The sequence below is a fragment of the Bubalus bubalis genome, chromosome 3 (assembly GCF_019923935.1).
Source record: "Bubalus bubalis isolate 160015118507 breed Murrah chromosome 3, NDDB_SH_1, whole genome shotgun sequence".
NCBI classification, from domain to species: Eukaryota; Metazoa; Chordata; class Mammalia; order Artiodactyla; family Bovidae; genus Bubalus; species Bubalus bubalis.
In genome coordinates, this window is record NC_059159.1 from 131,211,291 (window position 1) to 131,233,596 (window position 22,306).

Below are 22,306 nucleotides of genomic sequence, written 5' to 3' on the forward strand. Positions count from 1 at the left end.
CCCCTCACCACTTTGCCCTTTGCATCTCCCTTGACCTGACACCTTCGGGTGAGTCACACACCAAATTGGGTGTCCCCAGGTGGCTTCTTGCAGAGACTGCCATCAGGCTGGAGCCAGCAGGAGGGGACTGGGGAGGGAACCCAGTTCCGTCAAGGCTTCCTGGCATGGTTGCTGGAAATATCCCCAAGGTTCTCGGAAATGATCCTTTCCACGCCTCGAGGGCCAGGGCCTCCGTGTGCTGATGCTCCACGGGCAGCTGCTACTCTGAGCGCTGCACACAGAGGCAAGGAGGGGCTTGCAGGAGCCTCGGAAGGGGCATAACCTGGAGCCCACCATGGCCCGCATCTGAGGAGGGGAGGAGGAGAGAGGCCAAGTCCAGGTCTGGGGGATCCAGCTGTCCAGTCTTTTCCAAGAGACAGGCGGATTGCAAGAAGGCAGCTGACAAATTACTCCCTTTGCAAATCCCTTTGCAAAACTCTGACACATCCATCCTCTTATTTGTCTCCCCCGCCCCTGCCACCTCCACCCACCTTTCTAGACTTGAAGAGCAGAGAGCATTTGCTCCTTCCTGTTTGCTTTTGAAGGGAGTGAGGCCCAGAGAGGGGCAGTGCATTGCCTGAGACTTCACAGCTAACTAGTTAGGCACTGGGTACAGAATGGAAGTGTGACTCTGAACTTAAGACAAGCCCCCCATACCTCCCCTACTCCAGCATGCATGCTAAGTCACTTCAGTCATGTCTGACTCTTTGTAATGCCATGGACTGTAGCCTGCCAGGCTCCTCTGTCCATGGGAGTCTCCAGGCAAGAATGCTGCAGTGGGTTGCCATGCCTTCCTCCGGGGAGCCTCCCAACCCAGAGATCACACCCATGTCTCCTGCACTGGCGTGCGGATTCTTTACCACCAGAGCCACCTGGGAAGCCCTCCCCCTACTCCAAATGCCCCATTAAACTCCAGCTCACAAGAGTCCTCCTCCTGCTTCAAGGCACTGGGGGAACCTGGCGGGAGTCTGGAGCCACCCGCCTCCCTTATAGCAGGAGAACTTAGGGAGGGAAACAGCAGTCCCGGCCCCCGGTCCTCAGCCTCATGCCCACCTCTTTCCTCTAACAGCCTCCTGAGGAGGTGTACTCGGCAGGCGACTCTGTTCTGGTGAAATTCCACTCGGATGACACCATCACCAAAAAAGGCTTCCACCTGCGGTACACCAGCACGAAGTTCCAGGACACTCTACACAGCAGAAAGTGACCGCTGCCCTCACACGGCAGGGATGGGAGACCTGCTGCCCTCGGTCACCTGAGCCGGACAGCGGGGGGCGGGCAGAAAGTGGGTACCCCATCTCTCCCCCCTGGTGCCAGGACCTGCGGGCTGATGGTCCTGGTGAAGCTGTCCTCGGGAGGTGGGGCACTGGACTCCCACATGAGCTGCTGCCCCACGATCCCTTCCTCCCTCGCCCCCAACCCTGGGAGTGAGGGGCCAGGGCCAGGGTGCCAGAGCTTGCCCTGAGACACTTGAAGTGGCCATTCCTCTCTGGGGCCCAGCCCAGTGTGTGAGGACCCGCCCACCTTCCCCGCCCATCTCCAAGCACCCTATTGTGTATAGCCAGTGGCATATCTTCATTGTAATGTACGTTTCCCACCCCTCCCCCCCCCCCATTTGGTTTTGTTGGAAGCCCCCACCTCCCCGTTTCCTGGGGCGTGAATTTCCGTGCATGTCCCACAGGAGCCACATGCGGCTGCGGCAGGAGGATGAAGGAGAGGGGGTGGGGGCATCAAGACAGGGCTTCTCTCAGGCCCAGCGGCTGGTCAGCCACACCAGGGCACCCCAGCCAATAAACCGAAAGTGTTACAGCCAGTGTCCTGTGCCAGAGGCTGTCTGAGATATGGGGGTGGCAGTGGAGGGGGGTGGTGAGGGTGCACATCTTCCAGATGTGAGTCTGGGGCCGGCTCATAGCCAGGACACCTGGCCTCGCCGGCTGCCCTTCCTGCCTTGATTCCAGGGCCCCTGAGAGTGTGATTTCACACTGGGGCACACACAGATACGGATGCCTTGCACACTTGAGCCTGCAGGCACCCCTGTACCTCATAACCCTTCCACACGACCCAAGGGGCAGAACAGTTCTGTAAAGCGGCTATACAATGGGAAGGAAGGAGGTATGTCAACGGGATGATGGCGTGTGTCTGTCTAGACGGTGTCCAGCGGGGTCTTCTGTCTCTGGGTCTGGGTGATGGGCTAGAAGAGCCCACCACCCAGACCCAGAGTACCATTATGGGCCAGAGCAGATCCATCAGTCAGCTCCCAGTACCTTCCTTCCTGAAGGTCAGACCCCTGAGTGCTGGCCCCTTGGGACCATCTCTCTTCCGGGAGACAAGAGCCAGACACTAGGCAGCCACAGAGCAAACATTCCAGCTCTGGCCCCCTCTCCCAAGGCGACCCATGGCTGTGTCATGTCTGGTCTCTCCTTCCTGCCTCTGCCGCCTTCTCTCTTCCTAGCCAACGGTGAGGTACAGACCTCAGACCTGTCTCCCCGGAGGCCAGCAGGAGAGAAACCACATCCCTGCTCCTTTCTTTCAAAGGACCCTCTCTCCCTACTTTCCGTGGATCTCACAGGGAAAGAAAACCCAGAGAGGACCCAGCTTTCCTGCCTAGACTGGCTACTCCCAGATTCCAGAGCAAGCCAGGGGTCTGCTCCAAGCCCTGGGGCTCCCTGAGGGCCTCCAGTGGGACTGTGGGTCTTTTCCTGGCCCTAGACTTCTCCCTATAGCAGAGTCAGATGTGCCAGATACTAAATCTGGACTCTGGGGTGGGGGGACCCACCCCCAGGGAACAGTATGGAGTGTTGCATCCCATGCTAAGTCACTTCAGTCGTGTCTGACTCTGTGCGACCCCATAGATGGCAGCCCACCAGGCTCCCCATCCCTGGGATTCTCCAGGCAAGAACACTGGAGTGGGTTGCCATTTCCTTCTCCAATGCATGAAAGTGAAAAGTGAAAGTGAAGTCGCTCAGTCGTGTCTGACTCTTAGCGACCCCATGGATTGCAGCCTAACAGGCTCCTCCGTCCATGGGATTTTCCAAGCAAGAGTACTGGAGTGGGGTGCCATTGCCTTCTCCGGTTGCATCCCATACTGGTCCTTTAAAAAATGGAAACCAGACACATGGCTAGTGTCCCATGTGCAAGTAGGCTGATGTGACCCCACGGTCAGGCTGCAGCCCTCTCTTCTAGTCCTGACTGCAGGTGAGGGAATGGGTGATGGTTGGAGGGCCAGCTAGGTCCCAGGCTGTGATGTCATGGCCACCCCTCTACCTCCTCTGAGCAGAATGTTCAGCACAGCCCAGAGGACCATGAACAGAACAGAAAGGCCCCCAAACCATTTGGAGCCGCCCAGGCATCTCATCTGGACACTGCCAACCAACCTGGGCTCAGCTCTGCAGCAGAGTTCATCGTCAGTGGTCCCAGCTCCCCTCACCAGCACCCCCGGGTTGCTCTGAAGCTCAGAGGACCACACTCTTGGTACAAGCCACATGTGTGAAGGGAGCCAGGATCCTAGCCCAGGTCCAGGCTGTAGGGCAGAGAGTACCCCATCCTCCCTCCAGGTCAGCACAGCCAGACGCAGGTCAGGACCGACCCACACAGCTGCCCAGGGGACCCATTCCTAGGCTCCATCACCGCCGTAGACTCGGGCCCCTCTAATGAGCCAGGGGCCTGTGCTGGTTGGGCCCTCCATCTTTCCTGGGCCCCTCTTCCCGGAGGCTACCTCTGGGTAGTGAAGGCTGCTTGGGAGCTGGCAGCAGGCCATTTATACACATTCCAGAACTTAATGAATGATTCTCCAGACCCAGCCCATCCTCACCTTCTGGCTGCTTGCAGGCTTCAAGACTAGATGAACCTCAATGCAGCTGCCCAACTGTTCAGGTGATTCCACGTCAGAGGACAGAACCCTTCCAATTCCAACTGTCCCCAAGCCCCTGAGATCCCTCTGAGGTCCCCTAGTCCTGAGTGTGTGGCCAGCAGCAGAATAATTAGAATGATCCTGTCCCAGATGGTGCTTCCAGCCTGGAAACCCAGGTGGAGATAACCCCAAACCCTGGAGCCCCAGGCTCTCCTCTCCGGGTGCACTTCTCTAACCCCTGGGGGACATAGCCAGCCCTGGCCTGGCGGTCAGGAGACCTAGCTCTGCCTTGCTTCGTTCTGTGATGTTGGCCAGTTTGTTCCCTCTCTGGGCTTCTGCTCCCCAGTCTGTCGTCTTTCCCCAGCAACCCTTCCTGTCAGGGTGTAGTCTCCAAGAGTCAGGCTCCTGAGGCAGCTGGGGGCTTCCAGGGCCAACTGTTGGCTCGGGTGCAGAAGAAGGAAGGTTGGATACCCGTCACTGCTCCCTCACTCCTTTTTGCCCCTCTCTTTCCCTTTCCTGCACTCTAACCCCACATGCTTCTCGGTCTTGAATGTAACATAGCCAGTTTCTGGACTTCCTGGGCGATCCAGTGGTTAAGACTCTGCACTTTCAATGCAGGGTGTGCAGGTTCACTCCCTGGTCAGGGAACTAAGATCCCACGTGCTGAGAGGCATGGCCAAAAAAAGTTTGAAAATAAATAAAATATGATAAAATAAGAACATAGACGATTTTGAATACAAGCTTTCCCATTTGGTGACTGTGTGTCCCTGGGTGAGTCATTTAACTGCTCTGAACCTTGGGTTCTTCATCTTGACCCAAAGAATGATAACACAGAGAGAAAGGAAGAGATACACACTGAAGGGAGCCTGTCAAAGCGCCTAGCAAATAGGCAGTCTGTAAATGGGTCTTCTTTTCCTGTCATCCGCCAAACAATTCTCCAGTTTCCGGATGACGTGTTTCCTGCGCTAAAAGGAAACGTCTGGGTTCACCAGTCTCCAGTCGTGCGTTAGGAGTTGAGCGCAGAACCGCATCTGTCTGCCAGAAAGGGCAATGCTTATGCCACGGTAGGGCGGGGCTTGCAGGGCGGCAGGCGACATATTTCTTTCTAAGCTGGTAGACTTTCTGGGCACCTCCCAAGTCACACCCTGTGCTTGACTGTCCCCACACACAAGACTGATTCTAGAATCTGTGAAGAGATCTGCTGTCCCAGTTTGCAAAAATAGTAGTGCCTGACTCGGGAGCGGCTAGATGTTTCTCCCAGAGTCAGGAGGCCCCCAACCCAGGCCCCCCAACCCTGCTGACCAGTCTGCTTCTCCTGCTCCAGCTCCCTCCCACCCTCCCAAGCCTCCCCTCCCCCATCCCAGGAACATCTGGTTCCAATCTCTTTCAGATGCTGTGGCCAAGCTGTTTTATGGCCAATCACCTCAGCTCAGCTTCCTGAAGGCCTCCCTCTATTTCGGGGAATGGTCCCTCCTCGTCCTCTTCCTTGGAACCCCTACCACCTCTTTTCCTAACATGGAGAAGAGACGCATGTCAGAGCCAGACGAAACTGTGAGGGTCCTCGGAACTGGCGCCTTCTCTCCTACTTCCTTGGAGGGGGCCTGTCATCCATCCAGGATTAAAAGAAAGATGCTACTCCGGGGGAAAGGAACAGATAGGAAAGTATGGATATATGTCTGGACAGAGGAGACTGCGTATGTGTGTGAGTCTCTGTGTGTGTGTATGTGTGTGTATGCATGTGTGTGTGGTGGAGGGTTAGGAGTGTGTGAGGCCATGTCCATGTGTTGGGTGTGTCTGTGTTTATACCTGCACAGCAAAATACCCCACCTGTAACCTGGAAGTGCCCTTTGGTGGCCAGCCCCCCACTGTCCCTCCCTGACTGCACTGGAGCAGGGCTAACTTGGAGCCCCTCTGCTGGACAGTGGCTGCCACAGTCTAAGTTTGTTCTTCACCTTGCAGCTCTCTGTGGTCACCAAGGCTGTCTTCCATATCCAGCCCAGGGAAGCAGTGTGTGTGCGTGTGTGAGTGCACATGTAGACCTCTCCTTCTACCAGGTCAGATTAGAGGGACACTGATCAAAAGGGACCCCAGGGCAGACGCCAGCAGATGACCTGACCCAGCTCTATTGGACAGGTGCCTGGAGCAATGCTGGAGTGCCAGAGAGTGGCCATCTGGGGAGAAGCAAGAAGAGGCTCTCCGGAGGAAACCTATTTGCAACCCCACCACCACCTCTGCTTCACCTGGCTTCTTTATCTTCCACTAAGAGGACCCTGGAAGCCAATCTCTTCTCCTAAAAACCCACAAAGGATTTGCAAAAGGAAGATTGAAGCCTGTCCCTCTCGGGGACACTGAAAACCACTCAGGTCCTGCCCAGAGGTGAAAGGATGGACCCTGGAGGTCACCGCCCCATCTTTAGAACCCTGTGCACGCCAAGTCACTTCCATTGTGTCTGACTCTTTCTGACCCCCATGGACTGTAGCCTGCCAGGCTCCTCTGTCCATGGGATTCTCCAGGCAAGAATACTGGAGTGGGTTACCATGCCCTCTTCCAGGGGATCTTCCCGACCCAGGGATCAAACCCATGTCTCTTATGTCTGCTGCATTGGTGGGAGTGTTCTTTACCACTAGTCCCACCTGGGAAGCCATCCTAGAACCCTGGGCTCCGAATATTCCCCGCTACGCCTTTAAAATAAGCTTCCTTGGCACTTTTGACTCCACAGTGCCCCCTGGTGTTATTCAGGAGCTAGGCATGGACTTGATAGACCAGAAGCTCTGTGGAGACCATCCTGAAGGCCGCTGTGACAGAGATCTGCCCCACCCCTGTCTTACAGTCCCAGGGGATTCCTGGCATACACTGGGGAGACAGGCAGTGAAATACGAGGATTCTAGCTTCTAAATCAAATCCAGGGCATTGCTACCTACTGGCTGTTAGACACAGGCAAGCCTTTTAACCTCCTTGTGCCTCAGTTTCTTCATCTGTTAAATAGGAATCATAGAGGGTGGGGGGACTAAAGGAGTTGTGTGTGAAAGCACCTGGCTGGATGCCTGGGCACATAGTAGGCTCTCGGGAAGCGGCATTTACCCTTCAGCTTTCCTTCCTGGTGTAAGGAGGCCAGGCCCCAAGCTTTGGATGACACATGTTCATTTAGCTCTGAGCCAAGCAGTGTCACGGAGGTGACTCTAATTTTTCTGGAGCTTTTCCACTCCAGCAGAGGATCATTTTAATAAGTCCATAATAACAGACGCAGAGGTGACTCAGATCCACAAACGAGGAGCCCTGCTGGGGAGGGGACACTTGGGCTCTGGGGGAGGGGAACTCAGTGGCTTGTGGGGCTGATGCAGTCCAGGTGGCTGCAGTGGGAGGGGCTCCAAGCAGGGGGCCTGTGGACCTGTGTCACACTTCCAGATTGCTACAGGTTCTCCCCGAAGAGGTCTCAGTTTTCCTATCTGCAAAGTGCAGAGTAGCACCACATTGACCTCCAACGTCCTTCCCAAGCTGGAGATGTGGCTCTGCTTTCAGAGCCCTGGCTCCCACAGTGAGTCCGGAACACCCTTGGAAAGGATTCCAGGTGGCCTGTCCGAGCTCCTCTGTGACTTTACAGCTTGTCCACCCCTCCCCCCACCCCTTCCCAGAGCCCAAGGAAAGGCAGGGCTCTCAGGCCATGGTGGTTTATTGATGCAAGCACAGCACAGGTGGGTGTGCCCCCAGCCCAGGGCAGACACAGGGCCAGGGGAGGGGCAGCGGGCCACCCCCTCAGCAGAGGGCAAAGGGCCTGGGGCCCACGTCCTCTCCTCCATGCACCTCCCACGGCCCCCAGCCTTGATCCAGGCCACAAAGACAGATGACCACACCATTCCCTGTGGCTACAGAAGAGGCCACCAGCTGTCCCATTCGCCCGCTCACTGAGATATGGCCTTGTTGGCCCGCTGCCCCCTTCTGTCTTTCATCACAGAAGTCCGCTGTCACTGTGGAGGCTGCTCTCCTTCACCTGGCATCCTTCTGCCACCCCTCCAACAGCTGGATGCATTAGTTGACGCCTCTCCTCATCACCCACCAGGTCTGCTCTTCTCCACGGTCCACCCTCACCACTCCCATGACCCGTACAAAAGTAGGAAAGAGGTGAAAACACTGAGTGGCCCGGGAAAGACTTCACCAAGAACTCCCCAGGGAAGGGACTCTCCGCCAGGAGGCTGGCTTCGCGGTGAGGTGAGGAGCCAACAGTGCCGGGGGGCGGGGGCGCGAGGTGGCGGGGGCGCAGGGAAGCCACGGTCCAGATGACACGCAGGCACAGTGCAGTGGTGGCGCCCCGGCAGAGTGAGCGAGCAAGCGCGCAGCCAGGTGGGGTACCAGGGCCCTGTGGGAACGCCCTCGCTTCCAGTTCCACGCCGGGACCCCTCGGCGTGAGGCCATCCACTCCCAGCTGAGGAAGGGGTCCCTCTGGGTCTCAGGGGTCTCTGGCCCCCTCCTCGACCCCAGTGGCTGCCACTGCACACCCCAGCACTCTGAGCAAGGGAGAAAGTCCGCTGGGATTTACACCATCTCCAGGCAGAAGAAGGGGAACCCCCCCAGCAGCCAGGTGCCCCCAAAGCCAAGAGAAAGAGGGCCCTTTTTTAGAGGGCAGGTGGATAAGGAGAGGGACGGCTCTCCCCATGCAGGAAGAGGGTGTTCCAGGGCAAGGAATAACGGGGTGGAGTTGGGGTGGGGGGGGGTCACAGCTGTGCAGGAGACTATTTATAGAGGGAGAGGGTGGGGCCTGCAGTAGGACGCCCCCAAGGCCCGGCTCGTGGGGGAGGGGGCATTCTGTGATTGGCCCTGAATGGGGTGGGTGGGGCTAAGGAAGAACACGCCCACAGCTCTCGGCTCACCTCTGGAGGCAGGCAAGCTACAGGTGGGTCTGCGAGGGAAGGCTTCCGTGGGAGAACCCTAGAGGGGCAGGTCTCCTGAGATGGAGGCCTGGCATGAGGCAAGAAATAGCAGGGCAGGGAAACCAAAGGAAAGGGGAAGTCTCCAGAAATCCACCCGCCCTCCCCACCAACCTGCTGAGGCTAAGAAGCCCTCCCAATTCGGCCAGGCATGGGCAGGCCATGCCTGCCAAGGGACCACCCTCCGTTGCTTCTAATGCCCTGGGGAAGGGAAGGGAAGAGGGAGATGGATGGCGTGGAGGGAGCAGGGGGGCAAGGGAGAGAAAGCCAGCTCCCTGCGTTTATGCCAGCCATCACCACCCTGCTTGCCATCTCTCCCTAACTCCCTGGCTCCCCAGGAGTCCCTAGCGGCCCACGCTGATGTTGCAGGTCTTGCAGCTGGGGTCTTTCTTGGCGTCGGCGGTGGACAGGCTCATCAGCTGGTGCCCGCTGATCTCCCCCAGGGTGCCCAGGGACAGGTCAACCGGCTCGGTGTAGATGATCTCCAGGATGAGGTCCTGGGCATGGCGGAAGACCAGCTCCCCATCCTCCACGCTGCAGGTCAGGAACTTGTTGCAGGCAATGTCCAGGAGAGGCAGACGGTCGCGGCAGAAGCGGTCCCCCAGAGAACCCTTGGGGGCCAGCACCAGGATGGCGTAGTGGTAGGCCGTGTACATACAGTAGAAGTCCGCAAAATAGAGGTTGGTGCTGGGGTTGAAAAGGCGCTGGGCGGGGATCTGGAAGCGCCAGCGGCCGTAGGGGGAGTCCTGCGGGGGCTGGCCAGTGTTGAACTCCGTATTGCAGCTGAAGAAGACACCGTGGAGCATGCCGCTGGTTGGGGAGCCGTGGCTGCCGCTGTTGTCCTTCAGGTAGGGTTGCAGCATGTTCCCGCAGTGGGTCCTGCCCACCGCAGGGGGAAAATAAATGCCAAGAGGAAGAGAAAATGCTTTTGGTTAGCTGGACTGAGGCTTGGCGGCTGTGGTGTGACCAAGAAGGAAGTCAGCCCAGCTCCCAGTTCTCCCACCAGCTACCGCCTCCACCAGTCACAAATAGAACATTCCAGAAGGCAAGAGAAGGGATGGGGCTGATCCAGCCCACTCCTTCACGGAGGAGAGATTTGAACCTGCCACTCCCCAGCTTAAAACCTTAAAAGCTTTTGATGGGGCTTGCACAAAAAGCAAGATCGGGAAGATCTGGTCTTTCTTGTCCCACCTCCCACCACCCCCACACTCACAGGTAACACCCTCCAGCCATGCAAGAACCCCACCCCAGGTCTTTCCTGCCTCTGTACCTTTGCAGTGCTCTTCCCTCTGCCTGAACTGCCTTTTCTACCTTTTGCCACCTGGCCTGGCAAACTTCTAACCATCCTGCAAAGTCCAAAACAGGTGTCCCCTCCCTTCTCCTCTAAAACCTTCCAGGGACTTCCCTGGTGGTCCAATGGTTAAGAATCTGCCTTCCAGTGCAGAGGGTGTGGGCTCAATCCCAAATTGGGGAACTAAAATCCCATGGGCCTTGGGGCAACTAAACTTGTGCACTACAACTAGAGAGTCTGCACACTGCAAAAAAATATCCCACGTGATGCAACTAAGACCCGAGGTAGCCAAATAAATAAATATTAAAAAAAAAAAAAAAAAACTTCCAGGAACAGCAAACACTTATATTCAACAAAACTTTGACTGCTTACTGTGTGCAGGGCACTGAACTTTATTCAGCAATCACACACACTACATTCCATCCGGCTGTACTGTCCCCTTGATAGACTCAAGTTTGCAGGAGCGGGGGCTATGCCTTTATTCTTTTTTCTTTGGCTACACTCTACAGCATGCAGTGATCTTAGTTCCCTGACCAGGGATTGAACCCTGCAGTGCTATCATGGAGTCTTAACCACTGGACCACCAGAGAAGTCCCTATTCATCTTTATATTCCAGCATATATGGATGCTCTGCGTCTCTCCCTTGCTTGCTGATAGAGGAGCCCAAACTGGGCCAGTGTCCTCCCCACTCACCTACTGCCTCCCTTCTTTAGTATAAACACAGAAGACCCCCTGGGGTCAGGTCAGAATGCCCCACCCCAGCAGACTGCTGTGATAAAAACAGTAACAGCGGCAGCTTGCCCTGACCCAGCCTTAGAAGGACTTGGAGCCATATCAGGCAGCGAAGAGTGGATGGGCAGCCCCTGGCCCTTCTGGCCCTCTGGGCCTCAGTCTCCGCATTTGTAGGCTGAGAGTATTGGATCAGATCACCAATTTTCAGACATGTTAAAAATACTTCAAACATTCAAGCAGAACCCCTCTTGTATCCCCCAAGGAAATTATACACAGGCAGGCAGAGGCAACAAACCTGAAGCTGCCCTGGCTGGATGATGGGGGCGGGGCTCACCCGGCCTCATCCTCTGAGTTCCTCACTGACCCTTCAGCACCACCCTAGGATGCCCTGAGATCCTTCCCCGGAGCCTCCAGGCTTCCCAGCACACAGTTTGAAGATCACGACCCTTCTTGCTCAGAATCCTCTCACTCGGTGTTCCCCTCACCACCTCCCTTGAGACCAGGGCCTGAATTGGAGGGACAGCTGACCTGTAGCCTTGTGTGCATGCATGCTCAGTCACATTCAACTCTTTGTGAACCCATGGACTGTAGCCCGCCAGGCTCCTCTGTCCATGGGATTTCCCAGGCAGGGATACTGGAGTGGGTTGCCATTTCCTCCTCCAGGGGACCTTCCTGACCCAGGGATCAAACCCACGTCTCCTGTGTCTCCTGCATTGGCAAGTGAATTCTTTACCACTGTGCCACCTGGAAAGCCCAACCTGCAGCCTTAGAGCTCAGCAAGAGGGACTCAGCAAAAGGGAGGATTAAACCCAGAACCTCATTCACTCAGGCTTGTTAGTGCAGTGCCTCCAGGCAGCCCCATTCTAAAGCCCCTTTCCTTCTCTGGAGCCCAACACCCCTCCCCAGAACCAGCCTGGGATATAGGGGGATGGTGAGGACACCAGAGGAGGGTCTGGCAACTAACAGGGTGGAGGTGACCTCGGAGGGCCAGGGTAGTGGGCAGAGCCACGGCAGGAAGTCCAGAGCTGGTCGTACCTGGCATGCTGGAAGTACTCCTTATGATGGTTGCGGTAGAAGACAGAGAAGCGGAGCATGCGGCCTGCAATCTGCTCAGCCTTCTCCTGTAGCTGGGCCAGGTGCTCCTTGGCATAATCTGCAAGAGTCCAGGTGGGTGAGCTGAGGGCCAGGCGGGGGATCACAGCTTCCCCCTCAGATCACCCACTGCCCCCAGGGTGCAGGGGAAACCAGACAGTCACAGCACCTGGGACCAGAAAGGACTACCTGGCCTGGCTGGGAACTTGGGCAGCTGGAGGCTGTCTGTCCTGTCACCTCAACGCCCTGTGACCAGAAGCTCAGGGCTCTGCACTAGAAAAAGGCAGAGGGCTGCCCAGTTATACAGTCATGTCGAGGGACCCAGAGACTGTAATCCCAGACCATTCTCATGTGAAAAGAGATCCAAGAGGCAAAAGATTGAGAGGAAAGAATCTGAGGTCCTTTGGAGACAGCCCATCAAATCCAGCAGGTATGAGCCTGTCCACACCACTATATGGAAGTCAGATGTAATTTCAGGACAGCAAGGAGATCAAACCAGTCAATCCTAAAGGAAATCAATCCTGAATATTCATTGGAAGGACTGATGCTGAAGCTCCAATACTTTGGCCACCTGATATGAAGAGCCGACTCATTGGAAAAGACCCTGATGCCGGGAAAGATTGGAGGCAGGAGGAGAAAGGGGGGACAGAATGAGATGATTGGATGGCATCACCAACTCAATGGACATGAGTTTGAGAAAACTCAGGGAGATCATGAAGGACAGCGAAGACTGGCATGCTGCTGTTCTTGGGGTTGCAAAGAGTCAGACACGATTTAGCAACTGAACAATAACTGAGGGGAAACTGCAGACAACTGAGGGGAAGAAAGGGTTAGGGGCAATGACTCTGCCTCAGCATCCCAGGAGAAAGGAGGAAGGCTGGAAACAGGATGGTAAAACTGGACTGGATGGGCCAGGCCAGAGGCTAGGGCTGTGGGGTCCAGGCAGGGCTGCTGCTCATCTAGACAGTACCTTTGAACGAAGCAAGAAAAGCTGCCCTTTCCTCCTTGCTAATGCAGCCCTGGCCAGGGCGCTGCATTGACAAGAGAAGGAGGAACTGGATTGCAGCCATCCCCAGCTCCCAAGTTTGAATGAACTCCCACTGCATGTAGAGTTCTGGGGTACACCAAGAGACTTTCCCTGCAAGGTGCAGGAGTACCTCCAGAGAGTGGGGTTTTGAAGCCAAGTTAAGGAAAAAAACAGCACTCAAAAGAGAAAGGCAGGTCAAGGAGAGCTGGGGCACAGACCTTGGCAGAGGATGGAGTCAGCAGCTTCTGAGGCCTGAGGCTAAGGATGTTCCTGCCCCTTCCTTGTGACAGGGGAAGATCTGGAGCAATTCTCACATGGACAACAAAAGAATAGAAGATTGTGGGGCAGGTCCTGGGTCACCAGTGACTCAATATGCAGAAGCCCCAGTGTTTGTTCATGTTGGAGTTTGCAAGTTAATAGGCAAGTTTGTGAGACCATTTTCCGAGGCTGAGTGGAGGCTCAAGACAAACAAAATGTGATGGTCCCACCAAGTGTCCATCAACCAATGATCAATAAACAAAATGTGGTCCATCCACACAATAGGGTGTTATTGAGCTTTAAAAAGGAAAGAAATTCTGACACATGCTACAACACGGATGAACCTTGAAGACATTTTGCCAAATGACTAAGTCAGTCACAGAAGTGCAAATACTGTATGATTCCCTTCATATGAGATACTGGACTGTACCCTGCCAGGCTCCTCTGTCCATGGGATTCTCCAGGCAAGAATACTGGAGTGGGTTGCCATTCCCTTCTCCAGGGCATCTTCCCAACCTAGGGATTGAACCCAGGTCTCCCGCATTGGGAGGCAGATTCTTTACTGTCTTAGCCACAGGGAAGTCCCATATGAGATACTGAGAGTTGTCAAATTTACAAAAAGAGTAAAGATGGTTTCTGGGGCATTCAATGAAGGGGAAAGGTAAGTTGTTGTTTAAGGGGGCATAATGTTTCAGCTTGGGAAGATGAAAAATTTCTAGACATGGATTGTGTGCCAACATGAACATACTTAATCCTGCTGGACTGTACATTGAAAAATGGTTAAGGTGGTAAATTTATGTTATGTGTGATTTCCCACAATTATGCTTGCCCCAGGCCAGAGAAGTAACTCCATCCCTTTCCAGAAGTGGTATTGTCAATGCAATTAGCAGTGCTCGCATCTGCCTCCTGCATCAGACTGCAGGCTTTGGGGTAGCAGGAGTGGGTCTCATCCACTGTGTCAACCAGAACATGGTGCCTACATATAGCAGGAGTTGCTAAATGCATGCTGGGTTAAGAGGAAGCCCCCTCCTGACCATCGCTAAACCAGCCAAAGCAGCCAGACAGCAGAACCTCACCCCCAGTGCAGAACTCGACCGTCTCACTCCAGCCAGACACCAGGTACTCCCCGTCGCTCTGCTTCACGGCAGTCTGCACTGCCACACTGTATTCAGTGCGAGGACTCAGGAACCAGTGGCCTCTCACCGTCATAGGCAGTGGCACAGCCTTGGCAACAAGCTTGGTGGGGACATCCTGAGAAGTGAGGTGCAGACAGAGAGCCAAGAGTCAAACTGGAGGTCACGTCCACCCTTGGCATTCCCCCAGGCCTCTCACTCCCCCGATGGCCACCTTCCTGTTGAAGATAGCCGGAGTCTTAAGGACTCAATGGCTCGGTGCCCTGGCCACCATTTTCCTGCAGAAGCAAGAAGTGGCCATTGGGAAGGCTGTACAGATCCTCCCTGGCCTCCACCCCCTTAACCCCTGATGCCCGTTCTCTTGGGAACGGAGGAGAAAGGCCAGTGGGGTGGAGGCCCGCAAAGTTGAGGGCGGTGAGACCTTCATTTTCGAGGGACACCTCGAGAGCGCTGCACACTGCAGCGCCGTCTCCACGGCAACGGCAAATGCTGAGAAGCCAGGGAGGAAAGGAAAATATGCCTTCTTCTTTGGGGGGAGGAGGGTTAAGGGGGTGGTGTTGAACATTCACGTCACCGTGGCAACTGGCCTGCCAAAAGACACCCAGATTGGAGAGCCAGTTCCAAAGAAAGAGAGGGTGAGTAACCCACACGATGCGGTCGTCGTGGGAACCAGCTCCTTCCCACCTCACTCTTCCCCCTACCTCTCTGCCAGCTCGCCAGCTCGAGAAGATGGAAGCCTTCCTCCTGCCCACCCCCACACTAGCTCTAACCCAGGGGGAAAGGACACCCCAGCCATCAGAGGGCTCACCATGCCATCTCTTTTCTAAACCCAGTGAAGGATAGGCCAGAGGGGGAGGGCAGAAAGGATCACGAGGGCCTGCATGCGTGTGTGCTCAGTCACTAAGTCGTGTCCAACTCTTTGCGACACCATGGACTGTGGCAGGCCAGGCTCCTCTGTCCATGGGATTCTCCAGGCAAGAATATTAGAGTGGATTGCCATGCCCTCCTCCAGGGGATCTTCCCCACCCAGGGATTGAACCCGCCTCTCTTCTGTCTCCTGCATTGGCAGCCAGGTTCTTTACCACTAGCACCACCTGGAAAACCACCCCTCAGGGGCCTGAGAACCAAGCAATGGGCCCCACCCCTGCCCAAGGCCCACCCCATCAACAACAAGGCTGTTTCCTGAGTTAGGGGCTTTGTCAGACCCCTGAGACATCCCCAGCTGTGACGTCTGTGGCCCCACCCTGGCTTTTCCCACCCCGTGTGAAGGTCCAGTCACGATGCTGATGGTGCTCTTCAAGGTATGCTGGGCCCGACAATTACCTCCATGAAGCCTCTCACAAGCTGGCATTATTATTATTATTATTCCCTTTTTACCGGGGGAAGAGAGAGGTTAAACTTTCCCAAGATTCCCCAGGAGGAGCTGGGCTGGAGTCGGGCCCTCTCTAGGCATTCTGCCGGCTCGCCTCCTTGGAGAGCAGCCTCTGGGAGGAAGCACTCTGGGCGGTGTGCTCACCCGGTGCTTGAACTTGTTGGAGTTCTTATTCTCCTTCTTGTTCAGGTCGATGAAGTAGTGGGTGACCCTCTCCAGGTCACTATTCTCCATGGTCCAGGAGATGCGGAAGGAGTCGCAGGTGATGTTGCTGACCTCGATGCTGTGGGGCGTGGACAGCAGCTCCATGCTCCCCGCTGATTTGGCTTCTGTGAGGACTTCGGAGGGAAAAAGAAGCTTCAGTACCTCCCTCCCCGCCCCGGAACCTTCTAGAATGTCTTGCTCCCACCATCCCTTGCCAGGTGGAACCTTGAGGAGCCTTCACTTGTACCTGCCTTGTCGGATCTGATAGGAAGATGGCATGGGGAGGGCTGGAGGGGTGGAGCTGAAGGTGGGCTGGGGGGCCCCTTGGCGGGGGCTCTTGGCTCTCTCTTCGGAGGGGTCTGCAGAGCAGACGGCACCTGACAGGTGGCGGAGGCAGTGGGAATGCTGCAGACGCAGGGCGGGACAGATTTGCAGCAGATGGAGCCGCGGAGGGGGGCCTGCAGCCAGCAGGCGTGAACAGAGAAGGGGGGTGCCGGAGGTGCAGGAGTGGCGAGACGCACCCGTCGGAGATGGGCTGAGGGCGCAGCAGGCAGGGGCACCAGCAGCCCAGAGGCCTGGGTGCCAGGGCTCTCGAGCCCAGGCCCCCCTCCACCCTGGGGGTGACTCAGCAAGGATCACCACGGAGGGGCTGGGAGCACAGGCACCATGGAGATGACATGGATCCACTGGTGGCATGAGGGGCAGCAGGCTGTAGCTCTCTTGCACCTGTAACTTTTCAACTCCATTTTTTTCTTTTTCTTTCAGCAGATCCTGTGGTTACTTGACTCTTCAATGACTAGTTTTTAACCTTTACATCTCTTGCAGGCCAACTACGTGCTAATAATTTCACAAACATCATCTCGTGCAAGCCTCACAATTATTATTATTGTCCCTATTTTACTGATTAAATAGCTGAGGTCGGGGATGGAGGGTGGTACTAAGATGCCAAAGGCCACTCAGCTGGAAAATGATTGGAATGCAGGTCTAATTCCACAGTCTAAGCTCTTTATCTTTAAGCTAAGGTTCTGTCCTCTTGTGTGTGTGTGTGTGTGTGCACGCACGTGTGTGTGATGCATGATACATGTGTTATGTGCTTGTGTATGCCAGGTGCTCATGGTTCTACTGCTATTTATTTTTCCTCTTTCCATCCTTCCCTTTCAAGGAATTGCCTTCTCTCTCACCTCTTTCTATCCCTGGCTGCTGTTCCGGGTTTGAAAGGACCACAACACCATCACTCTCACCTGTACTGTAACTGGGACAAGCTGGCTCTGGCCTTGACTTTGGCCTGGCTCAAAGGACCTCTGAAGAACAGGGTGGGGAACTGAGAGGGAGGAGGAGATGGCAGAGGGGTGCTGTCTCTGGGCCAAGAGCACATGATCAGACTCTGCCCTGGGGTGTGTTCTCCGTCCCCCACGGAGCTCCTGCCTTCCTCAAGCCCAGTGTCAGCACGCTCAGATTTCTGGGGTGTCATCTCCTTTTCTCCCTGTCTCTCTCCCTCACCCAGGCGCTAACGGTGAGGGTACCTTGTACCTTCGAAAGCAGGTACTTCTAATTATAGCTCTCATAAGATCCAACCCACACTCTCCTGTCAATTAAGCCTGCTCCGGAGCCTGGCACCTCTAAATTAACCCATGGGCTGCCTGGGTAGCAGGCACAGGGTGAAGAATATGGGTGATGGCTCCCACCAGTCCTAGGATGTCACCTCAGTCCTTGCTTCATCTTAGCTTTCCACCCTAAAGTGTGTGCCTGCCTGTGATGAAATACAGCCAAATGCCAGTGGCTCCGTGTACGGGAATTCTATGGTAAACAAGCACGGTGTTGCTCCCAGGTCCACCCCCGAATCAAACAGAATAGGATGGGCATCTAGAAACAACTGCATGGTAATAAAACAGTTGGTAATTCACAGGGACAGGTGTGGAGCGGGGGGAAGTTGCCATCCCTTGGGCTCCCAGTGAGGAGCTCCCTGGGAGACACACATGTGCCCCCTCAAATGCACCCACACACACCAACGCAGACACACACAAACACATCCCCCAGAGGGCCCAAGTGGCCGTCTCCCACCCACATGGGATGCAGTCTACGCTGACCCCGAGGCGGACACCCACCCCTGCCCCCCTACTCCTATTCTCATACTCTTTCTAGAGGCAGGGGCAGCCGTGTTTGGTGGTGAGGTCTCCAGCACCTGGCTCTTCCTTTCCTCTCTCCAGTTCTAGGAGAGCTCAGATCTAGCTTTGGGGAGCCCATACTAGCTTTGGGGGTTGACTGTGAGTGACTGGGAGAACAACAAAGCCGAGAGGACCAAGGGTGGGCGTGCACCCAGGTCTCTAAGCTCAGATGATGGGGAAAGGCAAGGTTTGATGGACAGGCTGAGATAGCCCTGAGAAACACCCATGGTCCCATGTAATCCACCCTAAGACAAACATTTACACACACCCACACGCAGAGGCACACGCACTGGATCTGCCCACCCACACCCACCACACATGGCTGCACACACCTCCTCAGACATCCTTGTCCTCCTCACTCACCTATGCACTCAGGTCCCCTCCACCACCTTCTGCATTCTAAGAATGTCCTACAGCTGGCTCTCCACAAGCTGTCACCTCCACACAAACCCACGCATGTTCACATCCGCAGGCTCTCACACACACGTATGCACACACGCCTTCCCACAAGCCATATTTGGGGAAGAAAGGAGGCCACAGGCACTAACATGCATGTGTGCCACCTCCGCCTGCTTGCACACACATGTGCATTCGCACACACATCAACCTCTGCCCATATTCTGGTATTCTCGCTCACGGCTCCTCCGGGCTCAAAGCCACAGACTTGGAGAATGTGTTTGTCTCTGCCAGGCTCTGCCAGCCCCATCCTTCTCATGCCAACAGGTTTGTGCACCTACGCAGGTGGACCTACCCATGGACAGAGGTTTCTGCCCACTCTCTCCACCTCCATCCCTCCTCCTGCTCCGGAGTTGTGCCTCCCCACCTAGAAACCCTCTGGTCGCATGCATTCCCCTCCCCCAACAACAAGCACTCCCACACACATGACAAGTGATATGTCCATCCCAGAAATATACTGCCTCACATCACCCCCAGCCCACACAGCCCCCAAGCTACTCAGATAACTGGTCCCCCACACATGGACCTTACATGCAAAAGAAACGTATGTTTCCAGACACACCACGCGTGAACATAAGTGCAGGCAGACAGAACTATGTACGCAAGCAAGCCTCTAGTCCCCTGACAAGCAAGCACTCAAGCTATACACACTGATGACTCCAGGCCGCCCGTGCCTGTTCAGAGCAGCCACTGCATGCCAGAGGGAACGCGTCCCCCCACCCTGTCCCCAGTGGCATCGCTGACTGCAGCAGAATGGTCACGGGGTGACAGTGGTGCCCCAGGGACTGGGTCCAGCTGTGAACCCTTTGCTGAGGGCCCAGGGAAAGGGGGACAAGGTTGTCGTCCCTGGCACTCCGGGTGGGCACCGCGGGCAGTGGTGGGACCCTGGTGCCCCTGGCTCCTAGCCCCTGGCCACGTCTCTAGATTGACAGCAGGATGTTCTGGGGAGGAAGAACACTCACCTGGCTCCACCGGGCTCTGCAGAGGGAGATCTGGATAGGAGGGAAGGGAGAGACCTCTGTGTGGATGTGCTCCTCAGGCAGAGGGGCAGCAGCCAGACGTCTAGGTCACAGGCAGCAGCACTCGCTTGCTCCCCTAGCTCCTTTCGCGACTGCCAAGGAGGCTTCTTCCATGCCCCGCTGGCAGCTCCCGCCTGACTCTGCAGCGCAACGCTTCTGCCCCCGGAGAGGCAATGCTCCTAGCTGGGAGAGAAGCAAGAGCGAAATCAAAGCGGCGTGGAGGAGAGAGAGGCAGAGAAGGCGAGAAAGAACGAAAGAGCCAGACCGAATCTGGCTCCACCAATGGGATCAGTGGCTGCCCAGCGTCAGGTGACAATAAGCAAGCTTGGTCCCTGCTCGCCTGGGCTGCTGGGAGGGGGGAAAGGGCAGAGGGTCTCTTAGGGACCTCAATCGATGTCCTTGGACACAGTGGCAGGGATCACGTTTCCCGCATGCTCCCAGGACCGGCCGCCCCCAGAAGTCTCTCCAACACACCCCTGCTTGGGAATCTCTCACTTGAAGCAGCCCCTAAACTTCAAGATGCTGGGAGAGGGGTGGGGCTTAGCCTAAGGGCTCAGGAGCTCTGAAGCCTGGATTGTGATTGGGGGATGGGGAGGAGGAAGAGTACGGGAAAGAGTCCACCGGGAGTATGCAAGCTGCAGGGGGCAGGCATAGGGGGTCTGTCTACAGTCTGGATTCTTGCTGATCCATGGCTCCATTTTCTTACCAACTCTATCAAGAGCTATCAGACCTGCAGCTCCAGGGCCCCCTGATCATCTAGAGAGAATGTCTGGCTGCGTTAAGTTCTCCAGGGAAAAAACAAGAGAAAGAAGTTGTGGGGCAGTGAAGGGATAGCAGAGATGAGGAAACGGGGGTAGGAGGAGCTCACAGAGCTTAGCGTGTTCCCATCTCAGCCAACTCCCTGGGCTCAGAAGAGCCCAGCCCTGAATACCTTGGCCAGAGAGATTATCATCTGCTCTCTGATTAACAGGAAGGTTTTCTACCACTGAGAAAGGAGGACCCCAAGGAGGTCACGGTGAAAAACACTCAAGGAAATCTGAATCAAGCAACCAACAGTGACAAAGAGTATGCAGGGTGTGAAAAAACACAGACTTTGCAGTCAGACAGATTCTATGGTCAAAAATTCTTGCTCTGTCACTTTCTAGCTGGGTGACCTTGGACAAGTTACTTACCCTCTCAAGGCTTCAATTTCTGCATCTGTTAAGAGGAATAATGACACAAGCTTGTTGTCATCACTGATGAGAAATTTTGTAAATCATGATGCTGTGGCTGGTCCAGTAGATGTGCCCAGTCACCCAGAGTCATACTGATGCCCAGTCACATCAGAGCTGTTATCATCAGCATCATTGTTGACAGTGCCTGCCTGCAACGAGCCCACAGCCTTGTAGGGGAGAAAAGATGGACATCTAGAGACACAATTAGAGAACAAGGAATATACGGCTAAACTGAGGGTATAGATGGGGATTCGAAAAAGGAGGAGTGGAGACCAGCTCCAGAGAACAGGTGGAGCACAGCCAAGACACTGGAAACAGCAGTGTGGTGGGGGTGGGGAGGGCTTGGTGCAGGGCCAGCAGACCGACCAGGCGGGCCCTGGGTGAGGGACTCAGAGAGCCACGGGTGAGGGACTCAGAGAGCCACAGGGGGCCTGAGCTGAGCATAGGGACACTCCCTGAGAGGGACTCAGAGACTGCAGGCATCGGCCACAAAGGTTAAAGGAGTTGACAGCGGTTAGAAAGTGAACAGTTTACTGAAAGTGAAAACAAGCAGAAGCCAATCCTACCTTAAAGGGGTGTGGAGAACCAGGGCAAGTTGGGTCAGATCCCGAACCTCACAGTGCGATGTGTGGTGTTACACGGAGGCAGGATTAAGCACTCCCTTGGCCAAACAAGAGGAGGTCCTGCCCCTCATACACCTACACGGAGATGTTGAAACTCCAATGCCATGCAACGTGTTGTCTCATGATTATGGCCAGCAGCAGACATCTGGACCAAAACCTGGCCCTAGAGCCAACCTACAGACAGCAACTCCCCTTTAAAGGAAGACTAGTTTAAGCACATCCCTGCCTCCCACCTTCTCGGGATGGCATGAGATCATGCGTCCCACTCAGAGAACAACAGCCATCTGAATGAGCTTTTGTGGGGCTTGGTGCTGGCTTCAGGTGAAGGCACAAACCCTCAGAGCTCCTGCCCTTTCTCGCCTCAGAGAACTTCTCTGCAGATCACATGAGGAGACGCATGGTAAGAAGAAAGCATAACAGGCCAAATATAACTAACTCCGGATGAAACCAAAACGGCCGCCAAGATGCACTTCTGCTGCATTTTTATTTTTAATAACTTTTTATTACACAACTCATACGTGAAAAAGAAAAATTAATTCTAAAATTTGAGAGCATTATAATTGCTTGTTTCCTCACCATTTAGAAATAGGCATATACGATACATATTTTATTAGCAAAAATAGAAAGTATAAATACTGTTTTATACCTGGTTCTTCCACTTACCAATACCTTTTCTGTTCATCACAGTCTTTCTACAGCATTTTTTTTTCCCCTTTGGCTGCACTGCTCTTAGTTCCCTGACCAGGGACTGAACCCAGGCCAATGGCAGTCAAAGTGCAGAGTGCTAAACCCTGGGTGGCCAGGGAATTACGTACATTACTATTTTAAATTTAAATATGTTCTATTTCTTTGAAGCTTATCTTTTCTATAATTAACTTATTTTACTTTTTCTCCATTCTAAACAACACTGCA

At 55.0% G+C, this 22,306-nt stretch overlaps 2 protein-coding genes across 8 annotated transcripts in view; one reads left to right on the plus strand and one right to left on the minus strand.

Annotated features, from left to right (window-relative positions):
- Positions 1–1,849, plus strand: part of BMP1 (bone morphogenetic protein 1) — a 47,494-nt gene extending 45,645 nt beyond the window's left edge. For 3 of the 4 annotated variants that reach the window (XM_025278937.2, XM_025278939.2, XM_025278938.2), the window contains exon 20: positions 1,109–1,849. In XM_025278937.2, coding sequence (XP_025134722.1) covers positions 1,109–1,243 — 135 coding nt within the window. In that variant the 3' untranslated portion in view covers positions 1,244–1,849. 4 annotated transcript variants of the gene reach the window in all.
- Positions 1,850–8,859: 7,010 nt separating this feature from the next.
- On the minus strand, positions 8,860–20,938 carry LOC102409341 (phytanoyl-CoA 2-hydroxylase interacting protein). Of its 4 annotated transcripts, none has more exons than XM_044940108.1 (6): positions 20,730–20,938; positions 19,501–19,736; positions 15,858–16,051; positions 14,285–14,459; positions 11,867–11,984; positions 8,860–9,687 (listed from the first exon to the last, which is right to left on the minus strand). In XM_044940108.1, the coding sequence occupies exons 3-6, from the start codon at positions 16,020–16,022 to the stop codon at positions 9,153–9,155; spliced, it is 993 nt and encodes a 330-aa protein (XP_044796043.1). In that variant the 5' UTR covers positions 16,023–16,051; positions 19,501–19,736; positions 20,730–20,938; the 3' UTR covers positions 8,860–9,152. The 4 variants fall into 4 exon arrangements, with proteins under 4 accessions (XP_044796043.1, XP_006047981.1, XP_044796042.1 ...); XM_006047919.3 differs by lacking the exon at positions 20,730–20,938 and adding an exon at positions 20,264–20,364 and having other exon boundaries at positions 19,501–19,740; XM_044940107.1 differs by lacking the exon at positions 20,730–20,938 and adding an exon at positions 19,943–20,079 and having other exon boundaries at positions 19,501–19,740.
- Positions 20,939–22,306: the final 1,368 nt, after the last annotated feature.